The following is a 24,342-nucleotide window of genomic DNA, read 5'->3' as shown; positions in this document are numbered from 1 at the left end:
TAGAAAAATTTAGCCTACAAATATGATAGAAATAAGATTTAATTTGTCAATGAAAATTTCCCAATTCCCCCACCTGACTCTGGGTCAGATGTGGGAGGAGGGGAATGTTGGGATGGGGGTTCAAAAAAACAAGTCCAACAACCAAAACAAACCAACTTCCCCAACCAAAGTTACCAAACCAAATCCCTCACCACAACACTAGGGAAAAAACAAGTCCTACAACCCAAGCAATTAGCATAGACAACAAATCAGAATCTAATACAGAAGACATAAACAACCATTACATAACAGAATAACAGTACAAGTCTCCTCGAATAATCAGAGCATTCCTCTTTATTTTTACTTCTTCTATTCTTTTGGATATCAAATAGCTAGGGTCAAGGTAAGTCATTGATCTTCATTCCACATGACATTGAAGTAACAAGTCTTCTTCTCTTACCTCTTGTAACCTTTCATGTGTTTTCCTTTTCCTTCCGAATCAGAGTTTCTATTCCTGTGAGAGTTCCCATATTTGAGAGGTACAATTTGTTTAATGTATAAATGCCCAGGGAAGTTCCTTTTCTCTTTTGGAAGTGCTTGTAACTCAGGTAACCAGTATGCTACATACTTCCCTTCAGGATCATATGTTAGGGCCTGGAGAATTCAATAACGTCTCAGGATAAATTGAAAAAATAATTTTTCATGAAATTCTGTCCATTTATAATTTGACACTTACTTTCCTAGTTAAACAGAGCTTCTTAAATGTAGTAGTCATTCAATGTTCCAAGGTGATAGCCCTTTTATGTTGAACGGTTGATGCTGATATTTTCTACCATCAAATCTTCAATTATAAAAAACAAAATAAATTTTATTTTTAAAAGAAATTAGGGTTAAGTACACCATTAGTCCCAAAAGTATGCATTTTGTATCACTTGGTCCCCAATATTTCAATTGTGCCAATTTAGTCCCCCCATATATGAAATTTGTGGTTAAATGTTCCCTTTGACCATTTTTGTCCATATTTACTAATTAGAGTCGGGTATTCTCAGCACACAACATAATGCTGCTTTCTGCAAAAACAGTCACTGATTCCATCGATCAATTTAAGCGGCGTCAGTGTTAGGGTCCATATAAACACAAATTCCATACATTAGGAACTAAATTGACACCATTGAAATGTTGGGGCCAAAATGATACAAAGCGCATACTTAGGGGACCGATGGAGTATTTAACCCAAGATATTACTCCCAATGTTTACAGAAGATAAGACATAGACTGCAAGTTGGGCCTGAGTTAAACTACAGTTTGAAAGAACACTTTATAAGATGAAAAGACAAAAATAGATCAGTACAAGAAGAACAAGAAATTAATGGGGTAAATTCTTATTCTCATCTATGATTCCAGACCATTTTTGCAGTAGTCCGTCGCCATTTGCTTTCACCATTTTACTCTGGCTTATATGGCAACTTGGCAAGCTCTCAAAACTCCAGTCTTAACCATCCAAAACAATAAAAGATTAACATTTATTTTGCTTTCTCTATCTCTCACAGATGAAAATGACAGCCAAACAACTCCATATTATAGACTAGTTAAACATCTGCAAGTTGGATATCTGGGCTGGGGTCTTCCCTTTCTTTCTTCCAAAATAACTGAACAACTTTATTTTAAACTAGTTTGCAAAAGTAAAAATTAAATAAAAAAAATTCACTCACTTGTTTAGGAATATTGAAGTAACGATCTTCTCTTGGATCATTCCCAACGCCTATTTTGACAAACAAGAGAGAGAGAGAGAGAGAGGAAGAGAGGGGGGGGGGGGGGGGCTGTAAAAGTCTGGCTCATAAATCGCACAATTTCAAGTATGAAACAGAAAAAGAAACTTACATGTGCAGCAATTATAATAAGAAGAAAATAAATGTGCATTTCAATGCATTTATGGATTTTAAGTTATAGTAGTCAAACTTTCGTAAGAATTTTTATCTTTCTATATGTCAATATGTTATTTAAATCAGCAGTCAACAATGATATATAAATAAAACCTGAGTGATCGAAAAAATAGATTTTTATTAATATCTGAGTAAATTGATGGTGATGAAGGATTTTCCATAGTACCTTAAAAAATTAGAAAAGTTCAAATGTCCGACTAGTAATAAAGAGTGATGCTCCTTGCAATTGAAACCGTCGAATGTCCTTGAAACAAGAAAAAATAAATGGCAAATTATACTGACCTCAACTAAGCTTTGTTGCCATTACACTAGTTCTAATGTTCTGGAAGTTTCATTCCTCTCCATGAGGTTTCCAGTCGCATTATAGTTTTCCCCTCCATTTGGTCAACTAACAGAATGTGCTGATGTTGTCACTTAAATTTTCAAAATAACAATTTTCACCATGATGTAACCTAGTGCCGGACATTTCCCACTCCACTCTCACCGCCCATTTGTTAAATACCTAACAATCACTACACCGCCGCCGCCGCTGTTCCACCACTCTATTTTTACTTATGAACTCATGAATCAGAACTCCATATGTTACGTACATTTCAGCTCACTTGTAAAATTCCAAATGTTCAATGAATTTGAAAATAGACAGTCTCTTGGATATTACTGACATCCTTAGGAGTACGCAGTCAATCTCAAGTAATAGGGATTGTCATATGTGCCTAAGGCTATAAGTTAGTTCATCTTAGTTTCTAGGACCTAAAATCAATTTAACAATATAGCTATTAAATATTAATAGTTAAATATCACTTGACACATGCTTCTTGATGATTTTAATTTATAGCTTCAAACACATGCTTGCCGGTACACTATGTATGTGTATATCTTTATGTTATGACCAGGGGTAGCAAATGGGTGGGTTTGGGAGGGTCTATTCGGGTTACTCCTTTAATTGGATAAGTCCAAACCCACCCAATTATCAAGCGGGTTGAATTGGACGGGTTTATATGGCCGCAGGTTGGACTCAATTGCCCATTGAAACCGAATTATTCTACTTAACTCATTTTTAAATAGAAAGTTAATTTTATCAATAATTACTATTGTCTTAAGTCAGTTCATCATATTATCAACTTTCTATTAGCCATTGGTCAACATTATTAATTAATAATAGCTTCTTCTTCTTCTTTTTTTAAATCAGCTTATCAATAAAACAACACCCAATTAATACACATTAATGTGTTTGGGAGGGAAAAGATTGAATATGCACCTAACCTTTGGCATAATGCACAAAGTGATGGCCCCAGGACTTGAACTCATAATCTCAAGGTTATTAAGCCAAGTCTTAACCATTGAACCAATGGTTATTAGGGCAAGCTTATCAATACTTAGATATTTTTATTTTTTTGATAAATTTATCAATACTTAGATATTATAAATATTAGTCATTGATTTAAATTATTTGCACTTTTGGACTTTAAAGAACAGCAAATTCAACTTAAATTATATTAAATAGAAAGTTGATAACGATAATTTTAAATAATCCAATTTTTTACCATCAAAATAAACCAATTCAAAATAACTACCGGCAAAAAAATAGTATTTCATTTGCAGGAAGTGGTAATATTTTTGTATTTATATAATTGTTGACATCTTTAAGTCGTAATTTATTTTTTTCTTACAAAAAATAAAGAAAGTGTAAAAGAACAATTATGGGCTTGTTTGGTTTGTTTTTGGGAGAGTTGTTTTTGAAAAAAATTTTGGGGAGAGAGTTTAGAAATTTTTTTGGTTTGTTTGGTTATATATTTTGGGAGAGTTGTTTTTTTTGGAGTTTGGGATGATTTGATATTTTGGGAGAATTTGAGTAGATGTTTGTGAGAGAAAAAGTGATTGAGAATGAGAGAGGAGAGAAAAAGTGATTGATTGATGTGTAAGAGAGAGAGTGATTTTGGAAATTTTTTGAGAAAAACTCAAACCAAACAATTTTTTATAAATTTTTTTCTAAAACTCATCTCCCAAATGCAAACCAAACATACCCCATATATTTATTTATTATTATGGAAAATGAAAAAGATATTTCAAATTTCCTCCGACATGAGTTGTACGATATAGATTTAAAATTGATATATTGTGGACCCCATCTAAAATATTTGTGATCATAAATGTGTTTTTCTAAATATTTTTTCTAAGTTTATATTATTATTGATTTGTTTGTATCAGATTTCATTATTAATTGTGTAGTCAAACAAACCATTGGACATATTGTGACCATGCATAAAGTCAGCAGTTCAAGCATTGGAAGCTCTGCCTTTTGTCTTTTAGCAAGACCCAAAGGGCATCTGTGTCCAACCCAGCTTAACCCATTTTCTAAGTGGCAGAATGAAATCAACCCAATTCCAACCGATTTTCTAATTGAACAAGTTTAAATGGGTTTTAGATGAGCATAAATGGGCGGGTTCATGGACAGGGGCCAGACTTGCCAGCTCTAGTTATGACTTGCTTACTTCCCACCATAAATTTTCCCTTTTGGCAATTCCTGACAAAAAGGGAGAGCAAAATTTGCATGTTTCCTTTTCCTGTTTACAATGCAGGGATGTATTCAAGGAAGGGAAACATATGAGCACACCAAGACGTGAGCATCAAAGTTGAAGCCTAGGACTTAGGGGACTCAACCATGTCTAGGTTTTAGCTTCATCTATGTCCTTTTTATTTGTACCTCTTTTTCTTCCCATTGTATGTTTTCTCATTTCAATTTTTTTTTTTTTTTTTTTTTTTTTTTTTTTTTTTTTTTTTTGGGCAAGAGATCATGAGATGAGAAAAATATGTACTGTATGGAAATGGGGACAGAATTCCAATTTGCAAGTGTGTTGTCATGAAATCGCTAGAAGGGAGATTGTTAGTACTAGGATTAGCATAAGTTGGCAATTTCATAATTTTTTATTTGCTTTGCAACCTTAGATAGAACCTAAACCACTGTCATTGGAAGCGCATTGGAAAGCCTGGAGAACTTGGAATGCCAGGGGATTCATGGGAGAAGTCAAGTAGAGGCATCATTGACATTAAAATGGCACTCAACAAGGCTAGGACCAAGAACGCCTGGAAGTAACAGCCCACTTTGGCCCAGTGTGGTCAACCAAGCTAGTATCAGGTTAACTGGCACTCAGATTGATCTACCAAAGTCAGTCCAATACCCGCATGTTGGTCAGGAAAGCCACACAGGTTAGCTAATCAAAGTAGGAGCCAGAGTGGGTTTTTTTGTGCCCACAGTTTAGCCGCCCAAAACAATGGTCGTGGCCAAACAAACTAGATTTCATAACACAAACCCGACCGCCTTAGTCAGCAGACTAAGGAACCTTGGCCATCCAAAGTCTGTTTTAAAACCTAGCAATTAGGAAGAAAAATACCAAATAATCCATTATTTGGTATTTTTTTTCATGAGGAAAAACTAGAGTCAGCACAGACTTCAACCACACTCTAAATCACCTTCCAAAGTGTGCAACAACATTTTCTGAGTGAGTGTTAGTTCATCAACCTTCAACACAAGTGCTATCCAAAGATTGCTCTTTGGAATCTTTCATCTCTTTGCTTGTGACACAATTATCATTACTGTGTATTTTTTATAATGTTTCATCATCACACACTAACACTTTGGTCTCATATGAAGACACCCTTGGCACTCTAGGTGAGTCTCCCAACCACCTAAAACTCTAATACCACTTGGGAAAAACATTCCTGTGTGCCAATGGAAGCTTTCCTAAAATAAATTTGCGCACACACACACACACAAACAAACAAACAAAAAAAACACAGACATAATACATGACGTGGTTTAGCAAAAATGCCTATGTCCACAGGTGAGAGAGATAAATCCACTAGAAATAATAGATAGTACAACGTTGAGATGAAAATAGACAAAATCTGACAGCAATACTCAACACCCCTACTCATGGTAACCGAGTCCATGAGCCCCAAGCCCCCCTCACTGGTACGCACCCTCTTTTACAGCACCCTTGGCTACTTCCCTTTCACACCTCTCTTCCACAACACATGTCGTACACTTCTATATATATATATATACACATGAGAAGGTTGAAAATATATAAATCTACCCCTTTTGCACTTCTCAAGGATCAATATTTTATCTTTCCAACATGGTTGCCCATGTACCAAAAAAGAAAACCAAGCATTGCATTTCGATTACCCAATGCTCGCTGCCCCATAGGAAGAAATCGTACTTCCAGTAACCTATACATAAACACACTTTGTAGCCTTTTCCTACTCTACCTGCAATTGATCCTTGAGAGGTCCACATTCAACCACTCCACAAGTTCCTAGGCAACATGTCTTCTATGAACCTTCGAACACCATTTTACATTTGTTCCTTTGCCTAGCAGTTAATGAGTAGCCTGACATGTACTAGTGGGTGGGACAAAGCATTAATATAAGACAATAGCTTTTTGGTATCCTTTGACCCACACACATGTTATAGAATATATGTTGAATATATTCTTGTTTTTATCATTTGTTTTATTTATCAAGCTATAATTAGCTGATTCTTTATTTTGTGCCTTAGGGCTTCCTTTGTAATATTTTGAATTATTAATATAAAGGGGTGTGATATCATTATCAACCCTAAGTTTGATTTTCCTAAACAAACATTCAAAGCCGAAACCCTAAACCCATCACCCACACTCCCTGACACCAACCATCCACCACCCATCACCAGTGAAAGGTCTACCGGTGTCACCCATACTCAGCTGACCAACCCTTCGACACTTTTAGCTTAAGCCAACACCTTTCTGAGCCTTTTTCAGCTCGAGCCAAAGGGCCTCCGGCCTAGAACTAGGACTGTTGCAGTCCTACATGCCCTGTTAGAGTGAACGAAACCTCCCCTGGGTCTTCTCTATCCTTCATCGCAGCCCTCTAGGTTCTCTCTAGACTTTGACACAACCTCCTAGACTCTGGTCTGCTTTGGGTCTTACATCAGAGGCTGCGGAAGTGCCTTGTGACTTCACCAAGGGGGCTTTCGGCTTCAACTAAGCTCATTTTTCCAGCCCATGGTCTAATTGAACTCGTTTGCCCTCCTCCTCTTCATTGCTACAGTGCTTTTTGTTTTTATTGAGACCCAGGACTACTATTTTGATTGAAGTTTTACTTCCTCCACTATTTCATTTATTTTTGGGGATTGTTATACTCCCAAAGCAGTCTGTGGTTGATGTTGCTTGTTCCAATTCATTCCATTCCATCTCCCCATAGTTGTGATTAGTGCAGGTTTTTGGTTGAGATCAAAGTTTTAAAAAGCGGCCGCAACCGTTACGTAACGCCGTTACGTAACGGTTGTGGTAATTACCGCCACCCATTATGGCCGCTTTTGCAATGTAATTGAAATTCACAGGTGTATCGGCCGTAGCGGCTGCTATAGCGGTCATAACGGTGCCGTAATGGCCTGTTACGCACCGTTACATAACGGTTCCGAATTGCTTCTTTCGAAAAAACATCCAAAAAAAAAAGAAAAAAAAAGTTGAAAATGGGGGAAGAGAGATGGAGAGAGAAGAGGAAAGATGGAGGAACAAGAGATAGAGAGAGAGAGAATAAGGAAGATGAAGAACATGTTATTGATTTGTTGAAGTTGTAAGACTTATGCTATTCTACTCAGCTGCTATCACTCAACTATTTTGTTTGTGTGTGTCTATCTACATATTGTTTGATAATAATAATAATAATAAGAATAAGAATAATAAGAATAAGTGTGGTCATTATCTATTTGGCTTGATTAATATATATATGTATATTTAGGCTTTTATTTATTCTCTTACTTTTGTCATTATTTATCTTATATATAATAGTTAGTGATTGATTTTTTGTATAATATAAAGTCATTAATTATTAAAATAAAATGTAAAAAACTCAGTTTATAGTGATTTAAAAATATGAAATATATTGGATCAAACTTAAAAATTTATAAAAATTGATCAACATTTATTTTAAAATCCAATAAATATGATCATGGAAAAGAAATGTGTGTATCGGTAAGTTTTTTTCAAGTTGTGCGAAAAGTAAAAAAATTCACAGTTTCGGTTACCGCAACTGTTACGCTACGGCCTTTACACCCCGTAACCGCAACCGCACCACCGCCACCGTTACGGCGACCGCAACCGCTTTTCAGAACCTTGGTTAAGATAGTAGAGTATAAATGGCTAACCCGTTAAGTGAATCCACCACTACTTCTCACCCATCTAAAGGGGAGAGTCCCATTATAACTACTACATCCGATAATCTAAATCCTAGTCTCAAAATCACCACCTCTCTCTTCAATTGTCAAAATTACCTTGTGTGGTTGTAGCGTCAGACGCTTTTTTGGAAAAGTAAGGGGAAGATGGGTTATGCTGACGAGAGAGTCCAAGCACTAGGTATCATTGATCCTAGTTATGACCAATGGGAAATTACCAACTCTTTGATTATGGGATGGCTCATCCATTCTATAGTTCCCAATATTAGTGAGGGTTACTTGTCTATGGAGACTACCCAGGATGTTTGGGATGTTGTGGCCACTACCTATTCCCATAAGGGGAATTTCTCACAGGCTTTTGAATTGTGCCACTTTATCAAGCACTCAGTACAGGGGGAGTAGACTATTCTTCAGTATTTCACGTTTTTTAATAATGGTTAGAAACGTCTTGATCACCTACAGGATTATAAACCTGTATGCACAATTGATTCAGTAGGATACTAGAAGTTTATTGCACAGAAAAGGATCTTCAAGTTTCTGGAAGATCTCAACTTGGAATTTGATCCTGTTTGAAGTCGTGTTCTTGGCATGGACATTCTTCTCTCTTCATGAGGCCCTTGCTTATGTACAGAATAAGGAGAGTCGTCGTTCTACTATGAGGCCACCTACTTCAACAGAACACTCAGCCTTACTCATGTTGTTTATGTGGTTAGCCCTGATCTTGCCTATGTTGTTTATATGGTTAGCCAGTTCGTTTCTGCTCCTCGCTCTACACATTGGGCTGCTTTGGTATGGATTCTTCGCTATCTTCGCGGTACTATCTTCCAAGACTTGTTGTTGTCTTCTACTTCTTCCTTGGATTTGGTGGCTTATGCTGATACTAATTGGGCTGGTAATGTTAATGATTATAAGTCCACTTTTGGTTTCTGTATGTCTCCTGGTGATTACTTGATTTATTGGAAAAGCAAGAAACAAACTATTGTTGCCCGTCCTCTACTACCGAAGCTGAGTACCGTGCTATGGTTCATGCTACTGCTAAGGTTGTCTGTCTTCGTTGTCTCCTCTCTGACTTCGGCGTGCCTCAGCCTCTCCAACCTCTCTCTACTGTGACAACCGAAGTGCTATGCAGATTGCCCATAACACTATCTTTCATGAATGGATGAAACACATTGAGATTAATTGTCACTTCGTCCATCAGCACCTATAGTCTGGCTATAGCTCGCTTCCTTTTGTCACTTCGGCTCTACAGCTTGCTAATTTCTTCACCAAGACTCACACCACTGCTCGTTTTCGGTTTCTTCTTGACAAACTCTTAGTGTTTTCTATTAAAACATCTTGAGTTTGAGCAGGGGTGTGAGATATATCATATATATTCTATAAATATATTGTAAATATTATAGATTTGATATAATTTTGATTGTGTATATATTAGGAATGGTTGTGATTATGTAAATCTTGTATTTCCTATTTTGGTTTAGGAGTTAGGGTTTATATAAACTAAGGTCTTGATATAATTGAAACACACAATTGAATACATACAAATTTATTCAGAAAGCTTACAAGCTCCACCTTGACCAAGCTTGGAGAAGAGGTTATATGGACCTTACACGCATGCCTCTGTTGAATACATGATATGTTGCCCTCGTCCTACCAGCCTGAAACACAAATAGCAATAAGGCTGATATCAGCCTCCGGTGGAGTTGGGAAGAGCCAGCCACCTGTCTAACAGGTTGCTTGGGCTCTAATACTGCAAGGGCTTACATAACATATCATGTATACGGCAAACAAACACACCTACACTAAGACACTAATACAATCATACACAAGTGTTCAAGGTCTTTCACTACCAGCCTCTCCTATCTCTATGCTTTTCCTCTCCACCTCCGGTAAACTCAGGCCATTGAAGTGCCCGCCATCTTCCCAAAGGTTAACAACCGACCACCTCTATACTCACTTACCCACAGAAAGAAAGAAAGATAATAGTAGAAGCAGTAGGTTGAGATTTTTCAAAAAGAGCTGTACAGCTGCCATCTGGAGAGCTTAATGTATGGCATTGGAGAGTGGGAATTCACACACATACAACAAAGCTTACAGGCAAATGTACACACACATACAGATAAATGTTATAACATAAGGTACAGTGAGGTGAATCACCTGCTCCATATGTCCAATTACCATAATTGGAACAAGGGTCATAATCCAGAAGGCATGTCTCGAACCATTCAGCTCCCATTCGCCAATCAATTCCCATATCTCGAACAAGAAAGGAACATACAATCTGAGAAATATAAAGTGATTATACACCATGTTGAAGAGGTTTTGGACGTTTCTTGGTTTCCAAGGAAACATATGAAGAATCTTAGTCAGATGATCAACAAAAACTAAGATTGAAACATGTGAATGTTTTGTTGCAATGCAGTAAATCAAAATTGGTAGCTATGTTCTCCCACAGGGAATAATGTCTAAAGTTGATTTCATTACCTGTCTCCCTCGATTTGACATGAAGCCAGTCATTGATAATTCTTTCATATTAGCATCTATGAGAGGGTACCTAAACATTTAACAAGGTTAATGAATCAACAATGGACCCATAAAGCTTCAGTGGAAATTAGGAAATCATGTGGAGAAGTTTTATGATTTCATTTCTCTCCCATTGCATAGTAAAGAAAATGAGAAAGGAAAATAATAATAATAATAATAATAATAATAATAATAAAAGTGTGCGTGTGTGTGTGTGTGTGTGTGTGTGTGAGAGAGAGAGAGAGAGAGAGAGAGAGAGAGAGATTCTAAAAGATTATGAAATATAATAGAGCTTTCTGAGGTGTTCATTTTGGGCTTTAACACCATCTGTACCCTTAATTTTCATAAACTCTAACAGCTACTGACCCAACCTTGCCTACTGCCTGCCCCCAGCATTAATAATAGAATATTAAAGATATTTTAGAACACAGAAGAGATCTGGAAAAATTTTACATTAAACTGATAATGAAAACAATATAATAATCTGAAATACTTCAACAAAAGATTTGACTCAAATCTCTAATATATGGTTCCTATACTACCACAGCCTTGGATTAGGGAATACCCAGTACGGCCATCTCTCCAAGACTCAAACAAGAGCTGGTCTTGGCTCCATCTCGTCTTCACTTTTCTTGGACCACCTGAAATTAGAAATCAACAGCATTACATGTTAAAATTTGATAATCTGGAAAGAACTTTTATAACAACTATAAGACATATCATCCAAGAATACAAATGTTGATATGACAGTTACAAAATATCACTAATTACTTTACTAAACTTATTAACATAAGTTCATCTAACAAAGTACCGAGATTCCACTGTACATAATGATGATCACAAATTATATATATTGTAAAAAAATATAAAAAATTAAAAATAAAAATGTCTGTTTTACCTATATGGAAAAGAGAATTTCCATATTTGATTGATAGGAACCGAAAGTAATCCCTCCAGATCAATTCGAACAAGACCCTGAAACCATGATTATTGCTTCAGGCATTAAAGGACATCAAAAAGTTTGACCCAACCAATGAGAGGAAAACACCGTTAGTTTGAAGCAAGTGGATTTGCAGAAATATTTCATGTCCTGAGACTAGCGTGCCTAAATTTCCGTAATGACTGCCCAAATTCAGGAACCACCATTTGCAATCGTTCGAAACATTTGAACTGGCCTTTTCAATTTTCTAGAACATACTAAAAAGGGTAGGAGAAGAAAAAAAAAAGAACATTGTTTCAAATTAGTGGGTTTTTTTAAATATTTCAAATCCTGAGACAGCTTGCCTAAATTGCCATAGATACAGAAAAAATTCAAGAACTGTCATTTTTAAACTTCAAAATCATTTGGATTGACCTTCCAAAACATAATAACATTCAAAATAAAAAGGAATTCCTGAAAAGAACAATGCCTAAGTTTCTCTGTCCAAATATATTTTCAGTTGAATCCCAATGAGACAAGAAATGATTTGTATTTGGCAAACTACTCACCATTCAATGGGGTATATAATTAATTTATAATCATGATAAATGGCTGACTAAATGCACAGAGAGAGAGAACGAGAAAGAGAAAGAGAAAGAGAAAGAGAGAGAGAGGGAGAGGTACCAATATGTGGAATCATTTGTTTGTCTCTCCTTTTCATATCTCTTTACCTAAACAGATCAAATGAAACTCCTACCCAAAATTAGAATCTTCATTTGTTATGTAATGTAGCCTATGTTACATGGACTTGGGTACGTGTGTCGAGTATATGTATCCAAGCATTAGGTTCGTCCTCAAATCCAAGGACCTAGAGACAAATAAATCCTCATATCCCTTTAAATTCTCCTTTCATTTACTAAGATAAAACAATGTCTCTATGTGATATTAAGTAAGGGTACTTCACTGATTCGAAGCAACCGCATAAAAAAACAACACAATAAGAAAGTTCATCTGCGAACATACAGTACACTTGAAGAATTGAACATGTTTTTGGGGTGCAAGTCAACCCAGATATGTTGGATGCATGTGGCATCCCAGTTTCCAAGGGTAGAGTGTCCAACACAAGTACATCTTGCATTTGGAGGAGTCCATGTAACATAGAATGTAGTTGTGCTATGCAATGGTTGAAATGATAAAATCTTTGTACCTCTTCATATATGAAACGAGGAGAGAGGCTGCCCGAAGCAAGCCATGGGGAAAATTTTGTTGAGTAATCAGGCCCTAACATCCCATTCCGTGTTTCCTTGTACATTCTCAGCAAATCCTACATTCATATTATAATCAGAAAGGTTTAGATAGACATAAAATAAATAAATAAATAAAATTACTAATACTATTGAAAACTAGAAAAGTTTTTTGTGGATTACATCTCCAAAACAAAATGTTCAAAATTTTCAACCCATCTATTTTACTTTGAAAACAACATAACTACTTGATTCAGATAGTAATTATTATTATTATTATTATTATTATTATTATTATTATTATTATTATTATTATTATTATTATTATTATTTATTTATTTATTTTGTGTGTGTGTGTGTGCATGCACGTGTGTTTATCACATTACAAATAGAAGTTTCTTTATGAGTAATTTGTCTCACAGGTAAATGAGTATTAAGTTAAAGTATTTGCCATAGTTCCTTTCTACACTCTCAAATCAGAACTCATGCTTGCAGTTCGTTAAGATCACAGACATCTTCCAGCTATTATGAGTTGGTCATTGCCTATAGCTTCTTGCATTTATTACATTCTTCTTTCAATTGTTGTGTGCCATACATTCAGAACATAGTACCTCAAGTTTTAACTTGCACATGAAGTTCATGAACTATTGTTGTACTTATAATTCCTTGATTCATTTGCAAAGATAAGAAGTAAATGTTTTTCAAAAACAATAAAAAGAGGGAATAAGTCGCAGGACCACAATAACAAACCTTCAAGAAAAAAATAAAAAATAAAAATTTGTCTTTATATATCTTCTTGGAAAATGTTGCATTATTGGAAATCGTATGAGTAAGTTTTCTTGCCTTTTTCCAGAAATATTCATTTACTCTACTCAGTGCTGCGGTTTCACCACCCACAAATCTCATTCCATTGTTGACCTGTATCAACAAAAGGAAATAAATTGTAAGAAAATTCTATTTATTATATTGCTAACATGCCAGTTTCATGCACACCTCATGATATATTTATCGTATATAAACTTGCCTTTCCCTCTTGAAGCCCAAGCTGACTAAGTGAAGGCACACATCCCCAATCCCCAATGTTGGGCGGAGGACCAAGTGATGATGGGAGCTTAATGCAACCTCGTATCTTGGACTTGGATTCAACAGACTGTAAGTTCCATATAAACAGCAGAGCTTACAAATGAGAAATTTCTTTCTTCCCAGCTGACAGTGTGATGGACTTGAAATTATGATTAGTTTTAGTAGACTCATACCTTACGAAACTGAGTATAAACTTCTGGTAAACAACTGCTATCAAATGGGAGGTCATCTACATGGTACATAGTAACACCCCAAACCAATTGTAGTTTAGCATTATTTGTGGGAGTCGGGCGGGTGGATGGCCCTAGAGGTGAGGCAAGCGCCACCTGTTGCAAACTACAGCTAACCAATCTCTCAACATTGACCTCCTCACTGCATGTTTCTTTTTGGGCATACACCTACTGGATTAGATATCCACATTCTTTATTTTAAGGTAACAAAAAAAGGTTTAAAATTTCAAAAATCATAATAAAAGCCTTTCCACATAAAGTGCAGAAATTCCTTAACTGTGTGCGCTCCAAATTCTTTCACAAGCGAAGGGATAATATCTTCAGGTTTTCCATGTTGAATGAGCAAGTTTAGGCCCAGCTTCATCAAATTATTTTTTAAGTCAGCCAAGCATTCAATGAGAAATTGTGCTCTCAGAGCTGCCAAAAGAGACAATTTGATAAGATTTCATTTCTTTCTTTCTTCTTTTTTGGTAAGTTAAAATTTTATATCACAAGAAAACAAAGTACAAGTACAAGCCTAGAGTAATAGGCTACACCCCCTGCAAACAGGAAACAAACAATGGGAATAGACCCTGCAAACAAGAAACAAAACCAAAATATTGAAAACTACACAGCTATGCTTCAGGTCTTCAATATAGAACAACCCCATACAAACTTGCCTATTTTGTCCAGAATTCTTTATTATCCTAAATAAACATGCTCTGGCTGTAATTTCCTTAACCATCCCTGCCATTATTACTTCCTTGTGTCTGCAATTTTGAGCAAAAGTTCTTCCATTCATTCTTTCCAGACTTGATAGAGTGCAAGCCAAAGACAACTTAAACATAGTGCATCTCAGGTTGCTGGAACTGTAATGTGAAATTGCCCATTGAATCTCCCCAGCCCAACCCATAGTGTCTCGGTCAATCTGATTCAAACTCAGCAGCTTTGCCCGAATTGCTTTTGTAAACAATTGTCATATTACATCCGGCAGTTTTATTCCAAGAAGTCCACAAGATTTGACATCATTTACATAGAATTTTTAACTAGAAAATATAGCTACAGTAATTTAGTTGCGTAGAATCAGATTGATGTTGGCAAAAGGATATCCTATGGACATCAAAACAATTTTGGAAATGGTTTATTACATGTTTTTTCATTATATTTCTGTATCATGGCAAACAAACAGAACAAGATGTCAGGTAATCTGGCCACATGAAACATATGTTTCACTGACCAATGGTAATGACTCAACCTTGGGCAAAGTTAACAATTGACTGCCACAAATGTAAATAAAGTCAGCACAAAAGAACACCTGATTTTTTGCTCACTCAACTCACAGTATTGTAAAAGGGCGAACGGATAGACCACTGAAGGTTTGGCCTATCTTTGACAAAGTCATGAATTACACAAATGTGGATAAAATTAGGTTTTAAAAGCTCACCTGGCTCTGGCTGGAGTGAACAGATACTACTAAAACTCATGGTCCATTAAGAATACAGGATACGGTAAACTACCAATAAATCCTAATAGTTGGACTTAATTCCCATCAAGACTTATTGAAAACAAGTCCTAGTAAAATTGTCGCTAAAAATAATTTTGTGACATTTTTTGCATATGTTGCTAAAAATTGACAATTAGAGACTTTTTTTTGTCACGATTTTTATAAATTGTCACTAAAACTTACAATTAGTGATATTTTTTTGTAACGAATTTTTCAAACTGTTGCTGAAAGTTAAAAATTAGTGGCTTTTTGTGACGATTTTTTTAAACTGTCGCTTAAACTGTCACTAAAACTTACAATTAGTGACATTTTTTGTAACAAAAATTTCAAACTGTCACTGAAAATTAATAATTAATGACATTTTTTAATAATGTTCGATGAAAATGCTATTAATTATCATAGAACCTATTGGACAATAAGTCCACCTATTATGACCAATATGTAAGTCCCCCCACAGGATATACGTGTAACATTCACATATTAGATCATGTCAACGCGGATTTGCCAAAATATTAATATCCCACAAAATGTCTAGCAAAAAGAAGTGATATGTATCACAAATTACAAATTGATATCTCTTGTCATGTTTGAAAGTGAACCAGCTTGTCTCATTCTACTATGAGAAAGAACCTAATTTCAGTCTTTCATTCCATCCATATATTGAATCTTCTCTGAACAAGACTACAACTTTGACTCTATCTTCACTTCTCTGCTCTCTCTACGTCTCTTCTAAAGTTACCTTCTTGATCTCTCTCTCCCACACATCAACTAGCAGGCCTCCATAAAGTCCATGGGTTACTTGAACAAATAAAAGGGCACTCGGGCCACAAGTTCAGTTTCAAAACTTTTGGGGCAATAGCCCCAAGGTCTATTCTTTTTGGGTCAAAAGGAAAAAACAATTTAAAAAGACCATATTATCCCTACCTATCTGTCTATATCTCCACGTATCATCCCCTATTTGTCCATATGTCACCAATTTGTCCACCTAACTTGTCTATCTATCTATTATCACGACCACCACCAATTATCGCCAACTTTGTCAGCCACTTTTCCAATGCCAATGAATTTTCCAGCAATGGTCCAACGTAGTCCGGCAGTGGCGTAAAAATAGAAACAAAAATTCCTTCAAAAAATAATGTCTTTCTCACCAAATAATTTTATTAATCATGTCCCTATCTCCATAAAAGATCAATCCACCAAATGCTATATCCCCCCATAGAAATGGACTTATCACCAATTATCTCTAAATAAAATAGGGTTTATGGTTTAGGATTTAGGCATATGCATTGTGTGGGTTGTGCAATTCGGGGCAGTTTGAGAGTAAAATTACAAACCGAATGGCGGATTGGCGGATTAGCAGATTGACAAATTGCAGTTTGGGAGGTTTTTGGCAGATTGGCAGATTGAAAAATATTCTAACTAATTATCATACATTTGCATAATATATAACACCAATTTGTACAATATTTCTTATATATATAACACAGTAATTTTACAAAATATGTTTCATATATATAACTACTAATTTGTAATAAATTTCATATCTTAAATCTCTCTCACACTCATTTTTACTTTGATATTTCATTGGAGATTAAAAAATATAAATGTATTAACTATAGCGGAGCTAAGCAGTTTTAAAGGCAGATTATAAATTTTAAAATTTAAACCGCGGTTAGTAGTTAGAGCGGTGCAGTTTTAGCGGATTGGGCGGTATTTTACACAGCCCTTGTACACGTATGGTTCACCAAGACTTATAAGATATGCAAATTTATGCACAATTAAATTTAAAAATCTTAAGAAAAACCCTAAACCCTAAAATAAAATAAAAAAATCTCCCCCCCCCCCCCACCCAACAAAAAAAAAAAAGAAAAATTCCCATATTTTGTATGTTAAAAAATTAATATATAAAAAAGAGAGAGAGAAGCGTAATACCCTATATAGAATAAATAAAAAATAGTATTACCACATACAACATATGTTGAATTACTAATAATATCAAATCAAAACACTTGCTTGAATTTGTAGTTCTTCACATTAAGTAGATTCATTATTCTTTCATACTCTCTTGAATCTTATTGAGATAAGCAAAAGAGTGACAAAATAAAGACAAGAGTATGGGTGAGGGTAATAGAAATGGTGATGGCAGTAGTGCCAAGGAGGAAAATGTTGATGAAATGATGACTTACTATATCACCTAACTCAACTCAACAAGGATTAGTCTCACTTATTTGGGAAATGCTACCTTTCTAAGAAGCATGGATGAAAATACAAACACAGCCAATGGACACTAATACAACACGACACGAACATACTGGCAATTTTTAAAAATGGTCACGTCATGGTGGGGACACGGAAAAAATATATACTTTTATATTTTATATAAAATATATTTTTTAAATATCTCTTTATTTGTAATATTATATATGCGAACATACATAATAAATATACAAAACTAATTTTGGTTCAAGTCCTTCCAGCACATATGTCAACAATATTATAATATTATCCATCAAATTGTGTTCATCCATAAAATTGTAATGTAACTTGAATTTATGTGATAAGAGCCAAAGTCCAACCATTTGGCCCATAAAATGATAAGAACTAAAATTAACTTTAGCCCAAGTCCAGAAATTAATTATGCAGCATTCTACAACATTGGCCCAAGGCCACACAAGATAAAGAAGTGAAGCACTAAACTCATTTGACCTAAGGCCACAAGTGAAGAAGCAGCACTCACAGAAGATAAAGCAGCAAATAAAACAAAAGCAGTAGTTGGTTGGAGACGACGAAGAGGGAGAATAATGCAGCAATTGTCGAGACGACAAAAAAGGCAGTGATTCTTCCTCCAACGAATCAGCAATGGATTGTTGTCGAGGTCGCTGCCAGGACAGTTCTCTCTCTCTCTCTCTCTCTCTCTCTCTCTCTCTCTCTCTCACACACACACACACACAGAGCAGTGGATTGTTGTCGAGGTCGCTGCCAGGTCAGTTCTAGTTCTTCTTCTTCATGTCTGAGATGTGTTTATGATGAAGAGCATGGAAAGAAGAAAAAGGGCAAATCGAAGCATGATTAAGGCATCAAAGATTGAAGTTTTGGAATAATTTTGAGTCTTTATTTGTATTTATTATAATTTATTACATTGCTAGACAGATTAATATTATTATACTAGGTTTTAGTACTTGGGGGTATTATGATAAATTCAATAATTGTTGGACATGATTGGTATGTAGTTATAGTTCATAGATCGTCTTGTGGGTTAAGAAATGTGACTTGAATTTTATTTGGAATCCTAGTTGGTGTAGAATATTAATAGTTACTGAATATTCTTAGTTTCTAAATTTGAGTATAGTCCTCATACAAGTTGGAAAGTCTTTAGTTTATAAATATATATGTGTAATCTTAACGATTCAAATATATATGTGTAATCTTAATGATTCAAATATATATGTGTAATCTTAATGATTCAAGGAAGAGTTGATATTATGAGAATTTGAGATTGTGTTTGTGAGTGATTGGCCTAACCCTTGTGAGGGTGAACCACCTCTTTCTCTCTCTTCTTCTTGTCCTTCTCTTTGCGCACATATCCTAATAATTATTCTCATATTGCTATCCACAGTCCTCTAAAAGTACACTTTTTAGCTACAAAACCCAATCTAATCAGTAGGGGTGAGCATGGTTCGGCTTAGGATTAAACCAACGATCAAACTATTACTTACGGTTCTATGAAATTTGGAACAAACCAAGCCATGAAAATCTTGGAACCAAACCATACAGAACCAGTAAAATGTGGTTCGCTTTGGTTTGGAACCATGAATTTATCATTCACAACATGCTCACAAAATATTGTTCACAACCCAAGAATTTTTAGATCATTATTTGGAACTAGTACTACCACTAGACAACATGCTTGCAAGAGTAGAGGGTTGCAACTTATGTATATATATTTGATACTAGAAGATATTTGAGTGTTTACAGTAGGTAACAAATTAAATACATCCATACATGTATATCAGAACAGTAAAGTTTGGTTCCAAACCAATTATGTAACCATAAAACCAAGGACCAAACCATGCAGTCACCTATTTTAAGAACCAAGACCAGCCATGTATTGAGAAAACCAAACCAATATGTGTTATTTGATCTAGATTGGACTAAAACGTGATTTTTTTGGTTTCGTTGCTCAACCCTACTAATCACCCCCCAAATCAAGCCTAATCACTTTTTCTACCTAGTGCCTTTCAATTCAACCATTAAAACCCTAAATTACTCACTGTTTGAGCCCTCAAATAGCCATTGTTTAAAAAATACAGCAAGTTGTCCTACATCTGTTTAGATTTCGAACACGTATATTGCCAACATGTCTAGCACGTGTCCAGCAAATATATATATATATATATATATAATAGTACATGGTCAAACACGTATCCAACACAAATCGGTGTCTGTCAAATGCATGACTCTGTCTAACATGGGTCGAACACAAACACATCACATCCCCCTAGGGAATGCGCCCTTGCTTTGTAGGGCTACATGGATCTATTAACTCATTTGGCTCTGTTCAGTCATATCCTCAATTAAATCCAAATTAATCATGCCTTTTCTCAATGCCTCATTCAATTCCCCTTTCTCTCAATGCCTTAAACTAAAGAACAATAAAAAAGAAATACAATGGACAACAGGAAGCTCCCTGAAATTGAAATATTGCATTATCTTCCACATACCATTTTTATGCAAAATTTGGCGACAACTGTGAAGCCATCACTATAGCAACAAGGTCCAATTATATGGCTCAATATCTAAATCCTAAAATATTATTTTTACCTCAATCTTAAACAACACATTTTGGGCAAGTTTGGACATCTCCTTAAATTTGAATGGAATTAAACTTTTTCCCAAATTTATTACTCTATATATATATTAAAAACCATATTCCATGACGTGATTGTTTTCTAACTCGTTAATGAGATGCCAGCCATTTTTTGCAACGTGTTCATACAAGATAAAAACTGTTCACATCCAAATTGCAGGGTACAATGTTGGTGGTGCCATTTTAGTTCATGTGCATGTCTAAACACACCCCGTAGAACTTCTATAGACTTGATCCCTCTCGGAGCAATTAGAAACACCCAAACACGAGCATAACAAACTAAGAAAATAAAAAAAAAATTAAAAAAAGGCAGCCCAAGAAGCTCCTACTAAAGTGGGTTCTGAGGAAGGGAAGGGAAGGCAAGATGCTTGTTGAGTTTTTCGTCCATATGAATAATTTTCGCGGAATATTAAAATGGTTTTTTTTTTTTTTTTGGGTTTTGGAAGTTGTGAGGTATAAGGAGGCTTTGGGGCCTAATTAAGTTTTTCTTGGAAGAAGCATATTTAATATGGAAGTTGGTATTGTAAACAAAAATGCAACGGGATTCACTGATGAACTAAGTGCACGGTTTTCTAAGAGGCTGCCAGCCGTGCGTACATGGAGCCACCAGCATTGACTGTTAAAGACGTGATATTTTTTGAAATGTGTATCAGCTTTTGAGAAGCTCAAAAGGTTTATTTGTCTATCACTTCAACCATCTCATGTATATATATATGGGTGTATGGGATGGGTTGAGTTGAGAGTGAGAGTTGGAGTCTTTCTAGTGTAGTGAGAGTCAGAGGTTTAAAAGGGGTGTGTGAGAGAGGTGAGGGGTGTGAGATAAAATACCAGTGGGGCAGGAAGCCAAAGAGGCTTGAGGCTCAAGTACTCAATTACTCTTGAACCAGGGATCTCGGGAATAGGTATCAGATTAGTATATTTTCAGTTTACCATTTTCCTCTCTATTATTATTCATAGCGATTTACCCATCTCTCACGTGACCCGTAGCCATTTGCGCCGAACCACATTAAATATTATGCATTTATATTATGTGTGTGTGTGTGCGCGCGCGCGCATATTATGTGTTTCATGTGAACTTAGGCGCTGGTTTATTTCTCAACAAGGGTATCACAGTTTTTAGGTGGATTCATTAATGCTTACCCTTATTTTCTGTTCTGCTTTTGTAACTTAGAAGAACTTACATTACATGATTAAAAACTGCCCTTGAATTTGGAATAAAAGAAAGAAAAAAAATATATAAAAAATAAAAATCATTGAAACTGAATGAATGAAGAAAAAAAAAACAAAGGAAGTGGTTGTAGGGTATTATATTATTACCTCCAGTCTTAGGAAAGGCAAAGTAATGGGTGGTATGAAAAAGTCGAGGATCAACACAATACAAGGGCAAAACGGCCTCAGAGGAAGACCAGGCAGTGAACAAAGCCTCATTGTCCAATACCCTCAAATCATTCCTGAACCAAACAATGGCGATTCCCTTACCACTTCTCTGTGAAATTGAACGCGAATGCGAATGCGAGTCAGTGTATCTTTGAATGGTGTGTCCGGCAATTCGGTCCATTTCGTCTGAACTCAGTCCTCCGGGGACTTGATACACCATCGCCGCCCTAGAAGAAGAAGAAGAAGTTGATCCGTATTTGGAATTGAAATGGGAATCATTATTCAAATTCATGATTTGATACCCAACACGAGAATGCTGAATTTTAGTTGAATGGAAATGGAAGAATGGGAAAGTGAGAGGATCGGAGAGGGAGAGGAGTTTGAGTTTTCTCAATGACTGAACAAGTGAGCAACCAAACGTGTAGTCATGCATTTTGGCTTTCGAGAGAAACAGAGAGATAGTCGGTTTAAGTCATTGGAAAATTGACACGTAATGAAGATTTTGACGTGGCGTCTTCCTCACCAAGAAAAATTTATTTAATGGTCTGAATCAGCTTTTTCATATTCCTTCATTAATTATTATATATTATATTCACCAATACAAAATTATAAATCTTAAGCTAGGTTTGGCATAACCTACATAATCCATCTTTTTATCTTTTTATCTTTTTTTCATCACATCACATCTCTACTTTTCTGCACATCTTTTCGTAAAAAGACAAAAAGTGTACTTTTTTAGGACACCCCAAACCAACCCTTATTCTTTTCACTAATCGCAACAACTTATAGCACGATGTGATCATAGTCCTGAGGCATCCAATAATCACTCCTCATTGAGACATATTTCATGGAGAAGTTAATGGTTGATCCAGTGACAGCGCTACGTGGTATTCTATTTGCACTATGGTTGATGTAGGGAGTTGTAGGATCTCCCGGACGGGGAATGTGAGTGCACCCGATAGTTTGAGTCCTTAGTTTGGTTCCACAAATACACTGTGAAACGAAATGAAAATCTAAATCTGACAAATCTATAGAAAATCTACTAATCACAAGAAATGTCGAAAATGAACTACATTACTAGATTCAAGGTCGTTACCTAATCTTTTAGAGAAAAAAAACTAGAAAACCCGTGACTTGTACCCAAAGGCCATGATCCAACGTAACTAAAGTGTCTCGACTAAAAAACTTAGGTATGAGAAGAGAAGGTCATGAATTGAGCATTCCCGCTCATCTGATCAAAGATCAGCCTTTACTATTTCATGATATAGAAATTATTAACACAACATGATCATATAATCTAATTATTTTTGCTATCTTTACTACGTGAAGGAAATAAGTATAGACCAAATCACCTATTTTGGAATGTTCTAACTTCGCACTATTTTCTTTTTTTTTTTTTTATAAGAAAAGAGAGTTAATAAGGTAGAAATCTAATAAAAAAATTGAGACATCCGCCCTGCAAAGAAATCAGAATCATTCCAACCTAGGCAATTAGACCTCTATACGATGAGTAATAAGAGAGATATAGCAAATAAACACATAGCCTCATTGTAGCATGCTGGACATAATAAGAATCAATCGCAATCAAGATGCAAAGACGAAAGAGACTCATCTAGTACTCCTCTGCACCATACCAAGAGTGTAAAGGATTAGAAAGTAATGCATGATCCTAGATACTAAACTAAATGATATGCAAATGAAAGGATGGAAATGCTTACAAAGCACTCCAACTAAGAGAAAATTGAAAATAAGCTAAAATAAAAATAGAAAATGCATGATCCTAGATGCGATATCTAATGCAAAAAATTGCATGCAATGAATCCTAAGGGACTTTGGACACTATCAAGATGACATTAATGTCAACAAACCACATAACACATAGTTTATCATAAAAAAAAAATGGTCTAAGCTTGGATGCATGTTCCTATACTAATATCATGGGATCATGATGACAACAAAATCAAGTCTAAGCGATCAAAAAGTAAAAGAGCAAAGAGTAAGGGTAAGGAGAAGAGAAATTCGCCCAACGCACACAACAATGTAATGCATGGAAGCTAAGAAAATGAGGAAAAATGAAGCTCCAACGAGGATAGAGAGGTTATCACCCTCTTATACATGAAAATGAGTATAAGCTACCTAAATCCATGAGAGGCAATGATGAGATGGGAGATCCAATCCATTCTCGTAGAGGAAGCCATATCCAGCCTTCTATATCATCAAAGTTAAAATGGAAGAAAATGGGGGGAGAGGGGGAAAACTCTTATACGATGAGGAAGATTCCCATCCTCTTACTATGAAAAAGAGCGTAAACTACTCAAATCCATGTGAAATAGGTTCAGGAAGAGAGAAACTTATTCTTCTCATAGAAGAAACCATGCTTGGGTTTCTAACACATAAAATCAAAGAAAAACAATTTGGGTTTGGCCAAAGTCGTTATACAGGCCTCTACTAACTACAGAAATGGGGGAAGAGAGATAGAG

At 35.6% G+C, this 24,342-nt stretch overlaps 1 protein-coding gene across 5 annotated transcripts; it reads right to left on the bottom strand.

Annotated features, from left to right (window-relative positions):
* CRY3 (cryptochrome 3) lies at positions 1–22,417 on the bottom strand. Of its 5 annotated transcripts, none has more exons than XR_014342542.1 (14): positions 21,803–22,328; positions 14,413–14,552; positions 14,079–14,303; positions 13,847–13,972; positions 13,666–13,740; positions 12,786–12,902; positions 12,263–12,309; positions 11,558–11,634; positions 11,225–11,300; positions 10,621–10,690; positions 10,294–10,417; positions 1,692–1,741; positions 716–820; positions 1–633 (listed from the first exon to the last, which is right to left on the bottom strand). XR_014342542.1 is itself a non-coding variant. In XM_082892197.1 (13 exons), exons 1-13 carry the CDS (start codon positions 22,293–22,295, stop codon positions 436–438), a joined length of 1,818 nt encoding a protein of 605 aa, XP_082748323.1. In that variant the 5' UTR covers positions 22,296–22,417; the 3' UTR covers positions 1–435. The 5 variants fall into 5 exon arrangements, 2 of the variants coding, with proteins under 2 accessions (XP_082748323.1, XP_082748324.1); XR_014342544.1 differs by lacking the exon at positions 716–820 and adding an exon at positions 9,700–9,794 and having other exon boundaries at positions 204–633; XR_014342543.1 differs by lacking the exon at positions 716–820 and adding an exon at positions 2,089–2,166 and having other exon boundaries at positions 466–633.
* Positions 22,418–24,342: the final 1,925 nt, after the last annotated feature.

The sequence above is a fragment of the Camellia sinensis genome, chromosome 10, assembly GCF_055761805.1.
Source record: "Camellia sinensis isolate YWXY chromosome 10, ASM5576180v1, whole genome shotgun sequence".
Classification (NCBI taxonomy): Eukaryota; Viridiplantae; Streptophyta; class Magnoliopsida; order Ericales; family Theaceae; genus Camellia; species Camellia sinensis.
Note: the sequence above shows the minus strand (reverse complement) of the source record. Positions and strands in the feature narration are given on the sequence as shown.